The sequence below is a fragment of the Ipomoea triloba genome, chromosome 9 (assembly GCF_003576645.1).
Source record: "Ipomoea triloba cultivar NCNSP0323 chromosome 9, ASM357664v1".
Classification (NCBI taxonomy): Eukaryota; Viridiplantae; Streptophyta; class Magnoliopsida; order Solanales; family Convolvulaceae; genus Ipomoea; species Ipomoea triloba.
The window spans coordinates 31592650-31610266 of record NC_044924.1 but is presented as its reverse complement, the minus strand read 5'-3'; the positions used below and the strand labels follow the sequence as shown (position 1 = coordinate 31610266).

Here is a 17617-nt window from a genome sequence, read left to right as displayed (position 1 = left end):
AAAAAAAAAAAAAAAAAAAAAAAAAAAAAGGAAAAGTCAAACCTCAACTTCATTTCAAAACTTTTAATAGCCAACTGATTGCCAAGCTCGCTTCTCAGCTCAAATAAAGCATCCGCATTTACTGCCTACAGTAAGAAAAAAGGTAAAACCATTAATGAAGTCACTAGGTACGCCTTACTAGCTAGATGAAAATGAAATACAAAATTCTTTCCTACTTCAAAATTTCAAAAAAAAAAGAAAAGAATATACTAAAATGACCTTAAAAGGAATGAGGTTCCTTTACATTAAACAAAATAAAACATTAGCCATAAAACTAATCAGAAAGCAGCAAAGGGTGATTTTTGAAAATTACCAGGCAATGTCCAAATGTTCCACCACCAAGTGCTATTACGAATGACTGATCAAGGGCATCATCTATTAATTTCTGTTTCCGAGATATGCTCACCTTTCCTTGAGATATGAGAGACTCAAGATCCAAAGAGCGCAACTGCAGAAAATGGTGGCATAGAGAAGTAATTAACAATCTACTTTTGTGACGAGTTACACTCTAATGTGGCACATCAAGGTCCTGAGGAAGTACAACATGTGATGTAGAATATTAAATTGGCAATGTTTTACTGAATTTTGACACCTGAGGGGTAAACTCCAATGAAAATATGTTACAAACTGCTAAACATACAAGGGGTGAAAGGTATAAATCTAAATTTTCAGTTTAGTTCTGAATAATGATAAAGAGTGCTCTCACCCCTTCTAAAACTAAATTTATTTTAAGACTTATTGCGTGGTAAAAGGTTCTGCTAATAAATCAAAATGAATTTATGTTAGGCATCATAAATACATTCAGTTTAATGTCTAACTGCCTAACTGATACCACCAAATGACAGCAATTATTGATTACCATTTGAGTGTGTGATACTTTTGCTCAAAAAGAATCTACATTAATTAAGTTGGCAAATAGGGTTCAATTTGAAAATTTAAAAAAAAAAAATACTGATAAGAGAAGAAGTATTAAACAATGGTAACCTGGTCAAACATGGATGGATTTAATCTGACATCAAATTCAATCTTCAAATCATCAAAACCACTGCTAAATGCCTTACTGTCAGGGAGTTTCCATCTCCACAAATCTCTGTCTTCAATGTATCGAAAGAGTTGGCGGAGTCTTCGGAATTCATGGATTCCCTGATCTAAGGTGCTGTAATCAACAGCTGCATTATTGGTATCCCTGTTGCCAGCAGTTAAGAGCTTTTCCATGAAATAATCATAGGCAATAGTAGCCCCACTCCTATCCATGTCTATCACTTTGGTCACATTTCCAGTAACACAAGTCCCAGCACCCAACATTTCAAGTGCAGTTTTGTGATGATCCAATACGATAACACTGCAGCATAAATAAAAAGCAGTCAAAATATTTTGTTAATCTCATAGCATGAACAAACTTGAAAGCACTGCTCATCTCTCCACCAGTGCCAGTGCCAGTGTCATATAATTTTATAAATGAGCATATCAGAAATAACAAGTAAAGATACAATTAATTACTGAGTAAACGAAATGCAGAAAGACAGGAAAAAGAAAAAAAACGAAATTAAGAATAATTACCGGCGAACACTCGAGGAAAGGTGATGAAGAAAAGCAGGAGGACCGACAAAATCCAAGAGGTAGACAGAATCGATTTGAGAGAGAGGAAGATCTCGGGGCGTAAGTGGAGAGTAGACGGTGTTGGGGAAGAAGAAGAGAGGCGGCGGCGGAGAAGAGAGGGAGGAGAAGTAAAGATGAGCGGCCAAAGCAGCAAAGGCGCCGTCGGGGCAGGGGTAGTGGTACAACACCGCTACACCCACTTTCCCTTTCATCTTCTGCACCTGTAACATTATTGCCGCTTCGCTGCCCAGCACCCCACATGCCTGAACATTGTTATTTAAGCATGCAAAAGGGTTAAATAAATCCTTAATTTTATTTTAAAAACTCAATTAAACCCTTAAACATTTAAAGTAAGTTGTAATTAAGTATATTGACATGTTATTTTTTGATGTATTACCAGGTCCATTTAGCCGTTGTTCTTTCTTTGCAGATTTTCAAACGTTGCCTACTGATATCAACTCCGAATTTGATCTTTGCACTTTGTATCACGATATAAATTGTCTCCTTTCTCAAACTAAATCTTTTCTTTGGGCTTTTAAACCTTTTTGTCCAATTATGTGTAATGTTTAAATTAACATCTACAATACATTACCTAGCCTTTAATTAATTAAAGATGACATGTACAATAATTGAAGGGCTTAATAACATATGCAGTGTCATATAAGGGAATTGAGGAACTGGTTTATAGAGCTATAGCATCATTCAATATTGCAAGTCAAAAAATAATACAGTAATAAAATCACAACTCAGAACAGAAATAGCATCGTTGATCACTAATACAAGTTTTCAAAATTCATCAACTCTACCTTTGATATTCCTATTCACAGATTAAATGCACCAACGCTCCTAGCAATATAAAGAAAATAGGGCTAGTACAATACGACAATCCCCCTTCATTTTAACTGCCAGCTTAACTTAGCTTAGATGTATGCAGGTACTCAAATATTATGCGACCTACCCCCAAGAGTACTTCATCTACTTTGCATTTCAAGGTCACGATAGTGATGCCACTTTTTGTATCTTTGATGTCCTAGTAGCACGGGTCTAAGTCGGGGGGCAGTAGTGCAGTTTAAACAGCAGCAGCCCCTTAGATCAGTCAAGCACTCTGTACAGCATCTGAGCAACACTCGTCAAATGTTAACGAGTGAAATAAGGAAATTACCCTCTGCATTATGTCTTTTATGTAGCTTAGCTATGCAACTTCAACTAATAGATGTGTGCACTTACAGGAAAAGCAGGTTGCAGTCTATGTTTGCACAGTTACGGTGCCTCAACTCAGAAACACTTGAATCACAAAGGTAGCATTTTGCAAATGCCTTAACGTGGGAAACAACTTCTTGCACTCTGCCTTGTTCACTTTCTGCTTCAGAATTGTAGCTCGATGGTGGTAGAGATAGGCGCGCATCAAATACAAATAGATTTCCAATCCATCCAACAGAACCTTCAGTTTTAAGGTAATTAGAGACACCACCCTTTAGAGTATATAACCGCTTAAATCCCCTTCTCCTGTCATATAAACATGAATATTTATCAAGGCACCGTAGATGGATAAAAAAAAACAGACAAAAGAAAAAGATTAGTTCAGTGACAATCAAAAAAGAGCTAGAGTAACAAATCAAAATATCTTGAATGATCAGCAAAACTACAATGATAAGAATGCCAATGAAACAATGCACTAATGCAGTTTTTAAAAATCTAATACAAATTGAGGAAGAGAGTTTTAAATCACATTTTAGAAACCTTTGAGAGTTTGAGGTACTTCTATGAGCAACAAGTAAAAGGTCAATATAATGCTTAAAGACACTATTATAAAATGTTTTTCAGGACTGGACATTTTAGTTTTTTCCTTCTTTTTTTAAAGGTTAATGGTTTTCACTCTTTTCCCTCTACTAGCTAGTCATAATCCATGATGTGATCCCCTTGGCCCTTACATCCTTCCTGCAATAAATTCATAGATACTTCCGGCGAGGTGGAAGCTACGGCGGCGGGGATTGGGTCCTAGGGTTTAGGCTCTGATACCATGTGAATATGTGAGAGAATAGAGTATATTTGTATATTTCTGTGTATAGAACTGTACAGACTACCACTACTTATACAAGAATAGTGAATAACCTAATGGGCTTATCTATAAACGGGCTTAGGGTTCAACAACTTTGAACTATAGGGTCAGCCTTTCTATACAAGCAGAAGCTTATGCTATGGCAATGATCTATATACTAAAGGATGAGTGCATCCCTTCTATGGCATCTAGCATTCTATATCTAGAGCTCAGAGAGCTGATTGTCCAAACAGTATTTTACAGTTCTGCAATTCAGAAGTCTACTGTTCTAGTGATATTTTAATAGACACTTAATACGAGATAGAATGACAACTGCAGTGTAGAGCTCCCTTGAATTCATGGTTGGCAGATCTTTAGTGCCAGTAACTTTTTTTAGATTCTTAGATTAGGATGCAATACTTATTGGAATACATTTCTATCAAACTCTTTCAGTTTGTCTTTACATATGTTAGGTAATTAAGGCAAAGACCCCCTTTTACAATTTTATTAACTCTGTATACTAATGCACCGTCTTCTATTATTTTAATCACTCTCTTTGCCAATGGTAACCCGTATGCAAGTAGCATTCACCAAAACCATGCAGAGGTTTCTGTGCACGGTTGTGTGCATAGAAGGCGATTATATTCCTATAAAATTTGGATTACCTAAGCATCGTGGAGTATACATCACAGCGGATGCCTCCAGTGCAATACATCAATATATCAGTTTTATCTTTGTCAACAGCTGCTAAAGGATCAGAATCAAGGACCTGCATGTAAAAAGTACGTCATATATCTTCATAATAATTATTTCATATAACAATAAAATAATTCTTGTATACATTTATATGGTCTAAATAATACAGTGATTTTAAGTCTAAATAGAGCTACTCTAGTCCCCCTTCTCTTTACCAGGGCATAAGGAAAGGAGCAGTTTAACATGGACATATGATGGAAACACACTATGGGAAGCCATAGGCGAAGTCCTATGCAAGCATATTATGTCCAGAAAATTCACCAACAGGCAAATGATTTTTAGTTGAATGCTTGGAGTAATTCAGCTAGGGGAACCTTAGTCCCTTACAAGCATCCCTAAAACAAATATAAAAGGTTGCTGTGTTTCAAGAATCCCTGCACTTAATGCAGATCCAAGGCTATACTACATCCTTTGCAGTTGGATGATTTCGTTTGGGCTTTAGACCATTTTAATCCATTGTGTATAAGTGAACGATCTCAAAAGGCATATGAACTTTGCTCCTAAAAATAGACAAGACTACAAGAACATCAGTTCAATTACCCTACTTTGTGAGCTTTCAAAATGGTTCATAAATGAAAACTAACTTTAATATTTCAAACAAAATGCTGAAGCTATCTGGATGCAACAATTAAATTCAGTAAAAATGAGAAAGGAAAGTTGAATCCTGAACAAGTACTTGGGAAAATGACTCATAGGCTAACAATATCTTAGACGGAGTAATATATTTGAACAAAGTAAATTGGCATTGCCTCTGAGTCAGAAAGCCCGAATGAAGTGCTCCGAAAGCAGTCAACATTAGGTCTATGAGCCCCTTGAAAGTGACCAATATCCCATTCATAGCCTGCATAAAACATGTTGTAAGAACTAGAGTCCATCACAAATGAGTACTACCATGAAAGCATTAGCAAAGACTAAGTTGTGTCATTCTGAACAAGAGATATACCATAATAAAGAAATAGACACTATCAAGTCAATCTATTTCACTCACAGCTGGCATGGAAAGAAAAGTGCTTAGTTTGAGAAACTTGCAAGTAGTTACCATTTCGTACATCAAGTATAATGGACTTTGTATTAACATCCACATTTGATGAGTTATTCACATTATTTACAGCTTCCAATCTGTTCTTCCACTGGGATGGTGTCAAAGGTGTGGCTCTCATTGATGTGTCAAGCAAAGGAAGATCTGCGATTTTTCCTTCCACCTGCTGACACAATTAATGTGTAAAATTTCAAAGGAGAAAGTGCCCTGAGCACAGGAATTGTTCAGGCAGTAGAAATAAATAACTAATAAAACAAGGAGGATTGCCTGAACAAGCGAGGGCTTATACCGCAGCTTCAATCTTGGGAAGACATGGCTACAAAAAGTAGAAGATGTCTGGACCAATATATCGGAGAACCTTTGGTCTTCCTTTACAAATTCAACATACGCTAGGGCATCTTTCTTGGGTCCACTGTACTGTACTTACAAGATGAAGTGTATGTAAGTATGTAAGAGAACCACAACTACTAATCCTCTCAGCTATGGAACTAAAATGGCAGGCAAGTAGCAGCACAGGTATACATTAATGGCGGGTGAAGCAAGTTATAAGCTTATATACAGGAAAGCATAGGGCGGTCTATGCTAGGCTAGGCATACCTGAGCATTAATCCCCTGCTCATTCAGATATATGCGCCCATGAATATCACGACCCTGCTCATACAGATGACCATCAAATTCAAAAACATGTATTTCCATAGGATTGAATGTGTGTAAAATTTAAAATTAAAAAAAAAAAAAAAAACCGTAAATGAATAAATTTAGAGAGATTAAAAAAGGATTAAAGGGGGCTTACCTCCATGAAGGAGAGGTGTTTAGCGAGCAGCTCTTGTGGGTCATGAATGAACACAAAACAGTAGAAATTCACCACTATATACTCTTCATCGTCGACCTTATTATTCTCGCCCGGCGTCGGATACTTTGGCAGTGCAGCGGAGCGGACACAAGTGTTGATACATTTCCAAGAAGACGGGGCAGCCGTTGCACTTGCAGGGAAAACCCACCGCAGCCTCGGCGAGATACAATGAGCGAAGGGAGAGCGAGAGCGAGCGAGGGAGATTGGGATAGCGAGGGAGACAAGCGCGAGGGAGCTCATGGCTCAATGTTCATGCTACCTCCACTCCACTGTAGTGTATTCAGTCTTCCCAGCTCTGGTTCCTTTCAGCCCGATAAGGCAATGCAAGGCTGCGGTTTAATCTGGACTCTTATTTCAGCCCACTACATTATGGAGCAATTGTCGATTGGTATGAAAATTTTGTACTATAAAACGGATTTTGGTGAAACGAGATTGATCCAATTGTAACACATATATGATTCAAAATATCCAAAAGTGTGAGCCAATAAACCATAAAATATTTAGTCTTAAGAATTCGAATGGGAAAATGATCGAATACACGCTCAAACTTTATATGAAAAGTCAAATAGGCTCTAAACTTTTAAAAGTTACAATTAGGCACATTAACATATTAATTTAGCACATCAATGCCCAAAAATCGATTTGATGACTTGTAATATCAAGGGTGTGTTTGATTGGTGGGTTTAGGCATAAGATATGAGTATCAAAGTGATTGTTATTGTTTGGTTAATAGGTTTTTTAAATACTACTATGGGTTTGGAATACCCCATTAATGGGAAAACCCATACCCTAATGAAATAAGGGTTTCATTTCCCTTCCTCATTTCTTCCCCAACTATTAATAATCATTCTCATTCCACCCTACTACCAAACATGCAAAATACTTTCACCAAAACCCATTACTCTTACCAAGTATTTGATACCCATACCGATTCCGATTCCCATGTGCGAACCAAACACACCCCAAGTTTTTTTTTGGTGGATGACTTGTAATAGCAAGTTATTAGTGCACCGGCAGAACTCCGACGAAGTTCCAGTAACCCCCAAGGAAAAATCGATGACGGCGTGACCAACAGGTCGCCGGAGAAGGCGACCAAACCGACCGCCTTCGACTAGATCAGAGAAGGAGATCGGTTTGGTCGCCTGAGGGGGCGTGTTGAGCGCTTAAACTTTTAGTTGAGATGGAGCACATGTTTCAATTAAATCGAATCTATATCTTCATGGTATGACCATATTGTTCATATTAACACTAACATTACTGTAATATTCAACTCATTAATTTAGGGTGCGTTTGGTTCGCACATGGGAATCGGAACCGGAATGGGTATCAAATACTTGGTAATGGTAATGGGTTTTAGTATAAGTATTTAGCATGTTTGGTAGTTGGATGGAATAGGAATGATTATTAATAGTTGGGGAAGAAAGGATGAAGGGAGATGAAACCCTTATTTAATAAGGGTATTGGTTTTCTCATTAATGGGTTGTTCCAAACCCATAGTAGCATTCACAAAACCTATCAACCAAACACAAGCAATCACTTTCATACATATTCCTTATACCTAAACCCACCAACCAAACACACCCTTATATATTGAGTTTCATATCATTTTATATGAAACAGGAGGAGTATGCTAGTGGGTGGTTGGTAAAAATTTTATACGGAGTATTAAATAATACTCCCTCCGTCCCATTTTATGTGTCTGGTTCGATTAACGAGGCTTGATTAGAGTTATTTTTAATTCAATTTTTCATAATATTAAATTTAATATTAATATACAAAATTTATATATTTAGAAATTACATCAAAAGTACTATTAAACACAAAAAATTAAATTTAAAAATAAGTAAAAATAATAAAGAAAATAAACAAAGAATAAATAGTTCGTTTGACCAATAAATAATAAGTAGGACAAATAAAATGGGACAGAGGGAGTACTTCTACTGAGCAAGTTCACTAAATGGTAATTGCATGTGAACTATGATTCGTTATCGCTTTTAATTGTTTAGTTAGACATTTTATTTTAGCTGACATGTGGACAATAACTAATACTCCGTATATTTGTATATGGTGACATGGGTGCATTTAATAAACAATTTATGTTTTGAGGTAATGAGTGGACAATAACTAATACTCCGTATATTTGTATATGGTGACATGGGTGCATTTAATAAACAATTTATGTTTTGAGGTAATGAGTATTATGTGTCACCCGGTGTCCTGATTTACACATTTTAATTTGTATGTGAAACCTTACATTTAGATAATGTTTTTAACTTTTTTTTCTTAGATAATGTTTTTTTTTTCAACATAATATCTATACATTCTGTATGTGAAACCTTACATTTACTTGTTAATAGTTAATTATTGCATATTAGATATCCAACTATACGCGTTTTGATTCCTCTAAGTTATTGACGATACGTATACATCTTAATGTTTCTAAATATTAAGAACAAACTCAAATTAGAAGTCTTTTATAAATTCATGATACACAACAAAATGAAGAAACAACAAGCCTACAAGAGTTTCAAACAAACAAGAGAAAAAAGACCTCAAGTGTGTGGGATGATTTTACAGTTATTTTGATGTATTATTATTATTATTATTATTATTATTATTATTATTATTATTAATGTATAGGTACAACAATTATTATTATTAATTGATGCACAAAGTTAAATAAGTCAAGTTCGAGCTCGAACTCGAGCTTAATTCGAGCCATGACAAGTCGATATCGGCTCGAGTTTGAACAATCGAGCCGAGCTCGAGCTTCATTTTTTGAGCTCGATCGAACTCAAGCCAAGCTCGAGCTCTCATGTTTTGAGTCGAGCTCGAGTTCGAGCACCCCTAGGCTCGGGCTCGGCTCGGCTCGGCTCGTTTACACCCCTTAATATAAAATTTTTAATTTATCAATCTAACATATTTTAGTGACTAAAAATCAAATCAACTTTATAATGCATTTTATAATATTTATAAGTTATCAAATTTTATACAATTCGTTTAACATTTTTAATCTAGAGATTAATGTATGTGTGTGTATATAAATTGGCATTATTGTATCAAAAAGTTGAAGTTCTTTAATTATAAATAACCATGATTGTTAACTATGATATCTGTGGGTTAAATTTTATTTCAAACAAAAAAAATGGAGTAATTATTTTATATAAAATAAATAAAAATTCCGAGCTTAGTCCTGACTCCTGAGTCGTCCACAAAGAGTCCAAACCCAAACTTAATTATTATTATTTTTAGTACTACTATTAACTCTATTACAATGCAGTATCGCCTCCACTAAAATTCAAACTCACTCCATTCTTATTGGAGTGCAATTGGATACCACTAGATCACAAGATCTTGGCAATCCAAACTTAATTATCTCTAAAATTAAGATCTTGTTTGACTATCAGCAATTGTTATGCCGTGGACCCAGGTCCACCTTGCAAGGTGGACCTGGGTCTACATTCACATACACTATACTCTACATTCACACTTTGTAAACTCTACATTCACATACACTATACTCTACATTCACACTTTGTAAACTCTACATTCACATACACTATACTCTACATTCACACTTTGTAAACTCCACATTCACACATTACAGAATTATATGATACTCTACATTCACACTTTGTAAACTCCACATTCACACATTACAGAATTATATGATACTCTACATTCACACTTTGTAAACTCCACATTCACACATTACAAGATTATATGTTTAGTAATTATATTACCACTATTATGCATTCACACATTCAAAACTCTATATTTACAGATCCTATACTCTATATTCACAACTTGAGAACTTCACATTCACACATTACAGGGCTATAAGTTGCTAGAACTTCTTAACTCTATTACAGATTCACACATGCATAACTCTACATTCACGATTTCTATACTCTATATTCACAATTTGAAACCTCCACATTCACACATTACAAGATTATATGTTTAGTAATTATATTACCACTATTATGCATTCACACATTCAAAACTCTATATTCACAGGTCCTATTCTCTATATTCACAACTAGAGAACTTCACATTCTCACATTACAGGGCTACAAGTTGCTAGAACTTCTTAACTCTATTACAGATTCACACATGCATAACTCTACATTCACGATTTCTATACTCTATATTCACAATTTGAAACCTCCACATTCACACATTTCTAGGCAATTCTACATTCACACAATCATAAGTGTACATTTACTATTCCTATACTCTACATTCACACTTTGAAACCTCTATATNTTTACTATTCCTATACTCTACATTCACACTTTGAAACCTCTATATTCACACATTTTTGTACAACTCTATATTCAGCAATATGTTTACTAATTAAAAAAAAAAAGATAAAAACGACGTAGTTTTGGACCCAGGTCCAAAGTGGACCTGGGTCCACAACATAATTTGCCGACTATCAGTGACTACCAATTAGCGGGTAGTGATGGGCTAATCCGCCATTTACCAATCATGCCATACGCCCATACCTGTCAAACTTATTGAGGATGTAAAAGAAAAAATGCACTTTTTGGAAGGAGGAATGTAATGGGTCAAATAATTATGAAAGCATGGGTTGGCATTTTGCACCGCCCAGCAGACTGTTGGGACCATCATCCTAAAATCCAAGTGTCCAATGTAGGATCATTATTAGCCTTTTATAAAAATCATGTACGTTTGTTATTACTTCTATTGGGTCTATTGCTCATCTCGTGACTCCAAGATGCCTGCTTGCATGCCTCGGATTTATTACAACTTTTTTTTTAGTATTACTGACAATAATGTAGTATCTGTTCATAACTACTTTTTCAATTTATTAAAGCACAAAAGTTAACAGTCGCCTCCACTGAGACTCGAACTCACTCCCTTCTATGTGACGAGAAAATATTTCCTACCTCTATAATAATTATTTTTTATTAGCTACACTTAAGACAAATTTTAAAAAACTTTAGTTTTATAAATTATTAAAGAATCAACTAATTTCTCACTCTGTCACTCACCACTTATAAGATGAGCCATGCATATAGTACATTGTTTTTATGTATAAAATATATTATTTTCTATATGTATATTATATTATTTTTATACATAAAATACATTGTTTTAAACATAATATTCATTATTTGAATATGTACAAAATAGTATGAAAACAACTTGATGGTATATGCATAAGATTCATTATTTGAATATGTATAAATTGATTGAAAATTGATTATTTAATTATGTACATTCTAGAAATTTAAACTCGTTTCTATTATACATGAGATTCATTATCTGTAGAACATATATGTACTTGTTTAGCACACCCTACCTCTCTACTTAAAAATTCAATATCAATAAAACAAAATTCATTATTTATATGCATAATGTTCATTATTAATATGCATAAAGTATATTACTTATGTGAATGTGTCTTGATGGATAGTCCTAGTTAAAATTTGACTTGCTTGCTAAGGTAGCCTGCAGCCTTGAAGATAAATGGCTTAACTTGGTGATTCATCTACAGAGAGAATTTATGCAAATCATCAATGAAGATTTAATCGGGTTTACTAGTACTTGAAAAATCTTAAGAGTTTGATAAACAGTGCTCATCATGAAACTGGATGTTTACCGTTTCACTATAAAGAAAACTAATAAAGACTCGAATATATACAAATAATGAACCTGTCCTTTTGCAACAAAATAAAATCAAAAGTAATATATGCTTTGGAATTAAGGTTGCGTTTATACTATAAATTATTTTTCAGGGTTTTAATGTTTGGAAAGGGGGAAAATACTAAAGTCAATATAAATCAATTTCCGGTCAAAGGAAAACCAAGTCAATTTTTTAGAAAATGACTTCCTTTTCTTTGAAGAATTCATTTTTATCATAACCTTCTCCATCAAACTCGCATCAATTGTTTACGTCGGAAATCGGAGTTCCTGATAGGAACCAAAAATATATGGTTTCCGACGGAAACCATATTAAACCTTGTCTCCAACGGAAACCAAAAAACTAGCATTCATCGAAAATCAGTTTGAAGTCGGCTCCTTCTTCTTCTTCTTTTAATGAAAAATTATTGTTTTGATTTTTTTTTATATATAAATAACACAAATATTTCTTATGAAACTGATGTTTACTTATACAATTCTGCTCATTTTCTGACAAATAAATTAAAACACCAATACATTTTTTGAAATACAACCAAACACTATAAAGAAAAATATTTTTTTGAAAAATAAGTCATTTTTCAAAAAATAATTTTTTAAAAATTATTTTTCTAATTTTTCAATGGGCACTACAAGAAAAATGCACATAGACAACACTAAAAAGACAACAGTTTTTGACAAAAGTGTTGTCTTTTGTGTAAAAGACAACACTTTTGGACAAAACCGTTGTCTTTGACGCAACACTTTTATCAAAGACAACGGTTTTTACTGAACCGTTGTCTTTAGTGTGTTGTCTTTGTGCATTTTGTCAAAAGACAACACCGCAAAGATAACGATTTTTAAAAACCGTTGTCTGTGCATTTAAAAAAAAAAAACAGACAACAGTTTTATGTAACCGTTGTCGTTGGTGTGTTGTCTTTAAGTGCACTTGAATACACAACACTACAAAGACAACGGTTTTTTAAAACCGTTGTCTTTGCGCGATTTNATAATAATTATTTTTTATTAGCTACACTTAAGACAAATTTTAAAAAACTTTAGTTTTATAAATTATTAAAGAATCAACTAATTTCTCACTCTGTCACTCACCACTTATAAGATGAGCCATGCATATAGTACATTGTTTTTATGTATAAAATATATTATTTTCTATATGTATATTATATTATTTTTATACATAAAATACATTGTTTTAAACATAATATTCATTATTTGAATATGTACAAAATAGTATGAAAACAACTTGATGGTATATGCATAAGATTCATTATTTGAATATGTATAAATTGATTGAAAATTGATTATTTAATTATGTACATTCTAGAAATTTAAACTCGTTTCTATTATACATGAGATTCATTATCTGTAGAACATATATGTACTTGTTTAGCACACCCTACCTCTCTACTTAAAAATTCAATATCAATAAAACAAAATTCATTATTTATATGCATAATGTTCATTATTAATATGCATAAAGTATATTACTTATGTGAATGTGTCTTGATGGATAGTCCTAGTTAAAATTTGACTTGCTTGCTAAGGTAGCCTGCAGCCTTGAAGATAAATGGCTTAACTTGGTGATTCATCTACAGAGAGAATTTATGCAAATCATCAATGAAGATTTAATCGGGTTTACTAGTACTTGAAAAATCTTAAGAGTTTGATAAACAGTGCTCATCATGAAACTGGATGTTTACCGTTTCACTATAAAGAAAACTAATAAAGACTCGAATATATACAAATAATGAACCTGTCCTTTTGCAACAAAATAAAATCAAAAGTAATATATGCTTTGGAATTAAGGTTGCGTTTATACTATAAATTATTTTTCAGGGTTTTAATGTTTGGAAAGGGGGAAAATACTAAAGTCAATATAAATCAATTTCCGGTCAAAGGAAAACCAAGTCAATTTTTTAGAAAATGACTTCCTTTTCTTTGAAGAATTCATTTTTATCATAACCTTCTCCATCAAACTCGCATCAATTGTTTACGTCGGAAATCGGAGTTCCTGATAGGAACCAAAAATATATGGTTTCCGACGGAAACCATATTAAACCTTGTCTCCAACGGAAACCAAAAAACTAGCATTCATCGAAAATCAGTTTGAAGTCGGCTCCTTCTTCTTCTTCTTTTAATGAAAAATTATTGTTTTGATTTTTTTTTATATATAAATAACACAAATATTTCTTATGAAACTGATGTTTACTTATACAATTCTGCTCATTTTCTGACAAATAAATTAAAACACCAATACATTTTTTGAAATACAACCAAACACTATAAAGAAAAATATTTTTTTGAAAAATAAGTCATTTTTCAAAAAATAATTTTTTAAAAATTATTTTTCTAATTTTTCAATGGGCACTACAAGAAAAATGCACATAGACAACACTAAAAAGACAACAGTTTTTGACAAAAGTGTTGTCTTTTGTGTAAAAGACAACACTTTTGGACAAAACCGTTGTCTTTGACGCAACACTTTTATCAAAGACAACGGTTTTTACTGAACCGTTGTCTTTAGTGTGTTGTCTTTGTGCATTTTGTCAAAAGACAACACCGCAAAGATAACGATTTTTAAAAACCGTTGTCTGTGCATTTAAAAAAAAAAAACAGACAACAGTTTTATGTAACCGTTGTCGTTGGTGTGTTGTCTTTAAGTGCACTTGAATACACAACACTACAAAGACAACGGTATTTTAAAACCGTTGTCTTTGGGCGTTTATTTTTTTGTAAAGACAACGATTTTATTTAGCCGTTGTTGTTGGTGTGTTGTTATTAAATGCATTTTAATACACAACACTTCAAAGACAACAGTTTTTTAAAACCGTTGTCTAGGTGCATTCGTTTTTTTTTTTAATTAAACAATGGTTTTATGTAACCATTGTCATTCATGTGTTGTCTTTAAGTGCACTTGAATACACAACACTACAAAGACAACGGTATTTTAAAACCGTTGTCTTTGGGCGTTTATTTTTTTGTAAAGACAACGATTTTATTTAGCCGTTGTTGTTGGTGTGTTGTTATTAAATGCATTTTAATACACAACACTTCAAAGACAACAGTTTTTTAAAACCGTTGTCTAGGTGCATTCGTTTTTTTTTTAATTAAACAATGGTTTTATGTAACCATTGTCATTCATGTGTTGTCTTTAAGTGCACTTGAATACACAACACTACAAAGACAACGATTTTTTAAAATCGTTGTGATTTTTTAAAATCGTTGTCTTTGAGTGTTTATTTTTTTTAAAGACAATGGTTTTATTTAACCGTTGTCGTTTGTGTATTGTCTTTAAGCGCACTTTAATAGACAACACTTCAAAGACAACAATTTATAAAAATAATTGTCTTTGCATGTGCACCTGTTTTTTATTTAGACAACGGTTTTATTTAACCAACGAATTGTATTAGCGGGTTTGACTAACGGATAATATATATTAACGTTTTGTAAAAAAAATATTTGATAAAATTAGTTGTTTAAGTTAGCGATTAACATGTAAAATGACCTAAAAGGGTATAATAATAATAATAATAATAATAATAATAATAATAATAATAATAATAACATGAAGGTTGAATAATAATAATAATAATAATAATAATAATAATAATAATAATAATAATAATAATAATAAACAACATCGTGTAATAGGTTGACCCACTATATTTTTTATGTTTATTTTTTTTTGAAAAATTTATAATTAAAGACCGAAATCCCTTTATATTTAACGACATTTAAGTTATTTAATTTTTATTGATAGATGACTAAAAATAGTCATGTCACAATAATAATATAATACTAGGACCAAAAGTGAATGTTCTCATAAAAAAAGGACTAAAGTGAACTGTCGCATATAAATCTAGGACAAAAAATAGAATTAACTTTAATAATAATATTTATATAAAATCAAAATCAAAATAAAATTTTAAAAAAAAAAAACAAGAAAAAGAAACAAGGAAGCAGCAATTTGCTGCTTCCTTGTATATTCCCACTTTTCCCACCGTCCCACATCGGTGGGAAAAGTGGGAATAGAGCCTTGAGGCTCCTGTTTAAGGAACCTCAAGGCTCTATGATTGTCAAATCCCATTGAGGGTTCAACCCTCACCTTCAACGTTTTTTAAACTAATTTTATTAATTAGAGGTGTTTTGAAAAAAATTATATTTTTTCTCAAAATGCTATATGCAAATGTTGTTAAATGTAGCGTTTGTAAAAATTTATCAAATAATTAATTTGGTGTTTTGACAAAACTAGTTTCAACAACAATTTTAATCGTTGTCATTTGAAGAAAAGACAACGGTTAAAAAGCGTTGTCGTTGTGCGGGACTTACAACAACACCGGTTTCAACAACACTCATCAATAGACAACGGTTTTTAGCTGTTGTCTTTTCATGAAAAGACAACGGTTAAAACCCGTTGTCTTTGCACGGGACTTACAACAACACCGGCTTCAACAACACTCAATAGACAACGGTTTTTAATCGTTGTCTTTTCTAGAAAAGACAACGGTTAAAAACCGTTGTCTATGTGCGTGACTTTCAACAACACCGGCTTCAACAACACTCAATAGACAACTGTTTTTAACCGTTGTCTTTTCTAGAAAAGACAACGGTTAAAAACTGTTGTCTTTGCGCGGGACTTACAACAACACCGGCTTCAACAACAGAAATTTTACCTTATAGACAACGGTTAAAAACCGTTGTCTATGAGCATTTTTCTTGTAGTGGGGGTAGCTCAAGTGACAAGTGAACTCTCTCTGTGGGAAAGAATTTGTGGAGAACCCGGGTTCGATTCCACAAGTGACGATTCTCCCTAGGTAGGGTTGTTAACGAACCAAACATAAACGAACGGAGGCTGTTCGTGTTCGTTAACGTTCGCGAACACGTTCACGAACATATTCGTTAACGTTAACGAACACGTTCACGAACGTGTTAACAAACACGTTCACAAACGTGTTCATTTACGTTCAAGAACACATTCGTGAACATTTAATAACAAAACACATGCACATGTTCATGAACACAATTTGTTCGTGAACAATAAATAATCTACGTTCATGAACAATTTGTATGTTTGTAAACATGTTTGCGAATATTATTAAACGAACATTAAACGAGCTTGTTCGCGAACATGACTAAACGAACACAACCGAACTTGTTCACGAACACTACTAAACGAACACAAACGAGCTTGTTCGCGAACACTTAGCAAACGAGCTTACCACTGTTCAGACATTGTTCGTTTATTAACCGAGCTCTAAATTTTGTTTGTTAATGTTCGTTTACCTTAACAAACGAACATAAACGAACTCTTACCGAGCTTGAACATGAGCAGTTTGTCTAAAGCTCTGTTCGCTAACACCCCTATCCCTGGGCCAGTTCTTGTACCTCTCGGAGTAAATTCAGGTGGATCCGAACCATTAAACGGACGAAGAAAGACCCGATGAATTACCAAAAAAGAAGAAGAAGAAGATACCATTGGCGGAAGTGCGGTACCGCATGTTGTGATATCCACAAAATAAGTTAGGCAACAAAGCACTTTTCTACAACGTTAGGCCATCGTGCACTCTGTTTACCTTCTATGGATAAGGATAAACTATCACCATATTTTTTTTTAAATGATTTT

General features: G+C 33.5%; 3 protein-coding genes across 4 annotated transcripts in view; all 3 read right to left on the bottom strand.

Moving 5' to 3' along the window:
* LOC116030997 overlaps window positions 1–2059 on the bottom strand; it is a 4650-nt gene extending 2591 nt beyond the window's left edge. Inside the window, exons 1-5 of the mRNA XM_031273419.1 lie at window positions 2036–2059; window positions 1600–1901; window positions 1024–1381; window positions 353–487; window positions 43–125 (exon numbers count right to left, since the gene is read on the bottom strand). Of these exons, the coding sequence (XP_031129279.1) occupies window positions 43–125; window positions 353–487; window positions 1024–1381; window positions 1600–1901; window positions 2036–2044 (887 nt within the window). The 5' untranslated portion in view covers window positions 2045–2059. The remainder of the gene's footprint in view (window positions 1–42; window positions 126–352; window positions 488–1023; window positions 1382–1599; window positions 1902–2035) is intronic.
* Window positions 1–17617, bottom strand: part of LOC116031004 (putative pre-16S rRNA nuclease) — a 518904-nt gene that overhangs the window by 176259 nt on the left and 325028 nt on the right. The window lies entirely within an intron of this gene.
* Window positions 2308–6659, bottom strand: LOC116030991 (rhodanese-like domain-containing protein 8, chloroplastic). The gene is made up of 8 exons (XM_031273411.1): window positions 6265–6659; window positions 6069–6122; window positions 5739–5888; window positions 5472–5634; window positions 5182–5273; window positions 4342–4445; window positions 2866–3144; window positions 2308–2754 (listed from the first exon to the last, which is right to left on the bottom strand). Exons 1-8 carry the CDS (start codon window positions 6562–6564, stop codon window positions 2610–2612), a joined length of 1287 nt encoding a protein of 428 aa, XP_031129271.1. The 5' UTR covers window positions 6565–6659; the 3' UTR covers window positions 2308–2609.

What these genes read in the sequence shown, in the direction of transcription:
- LOC116030991 (XM_031273411.1), bottom strand. Translation starts at nt 6,564, where the DNA reads ATGAGCTCCCTCGCGCTTGTCTCCCTCGCTATCCCAATCTCCCTCGCT. An exon ending in GTATACTCCACGATGCTTAG is followed by an intron (nt 3,145 to 4,341) that starts GTAATCCAAATT and finishes TTTATATGACAG; the next exon opens with GAGAAGGGGATTTAAGCGGT. An exon ending in GACTGCAACCTGCTTTTCCT is followed by an intron (nt 2,755 to 2,865) that starts GTAAGTGCACAC and finishes AGTGTTGCTCAG; the next exon opens with ATGCTGTACAGAGTGCTTGA.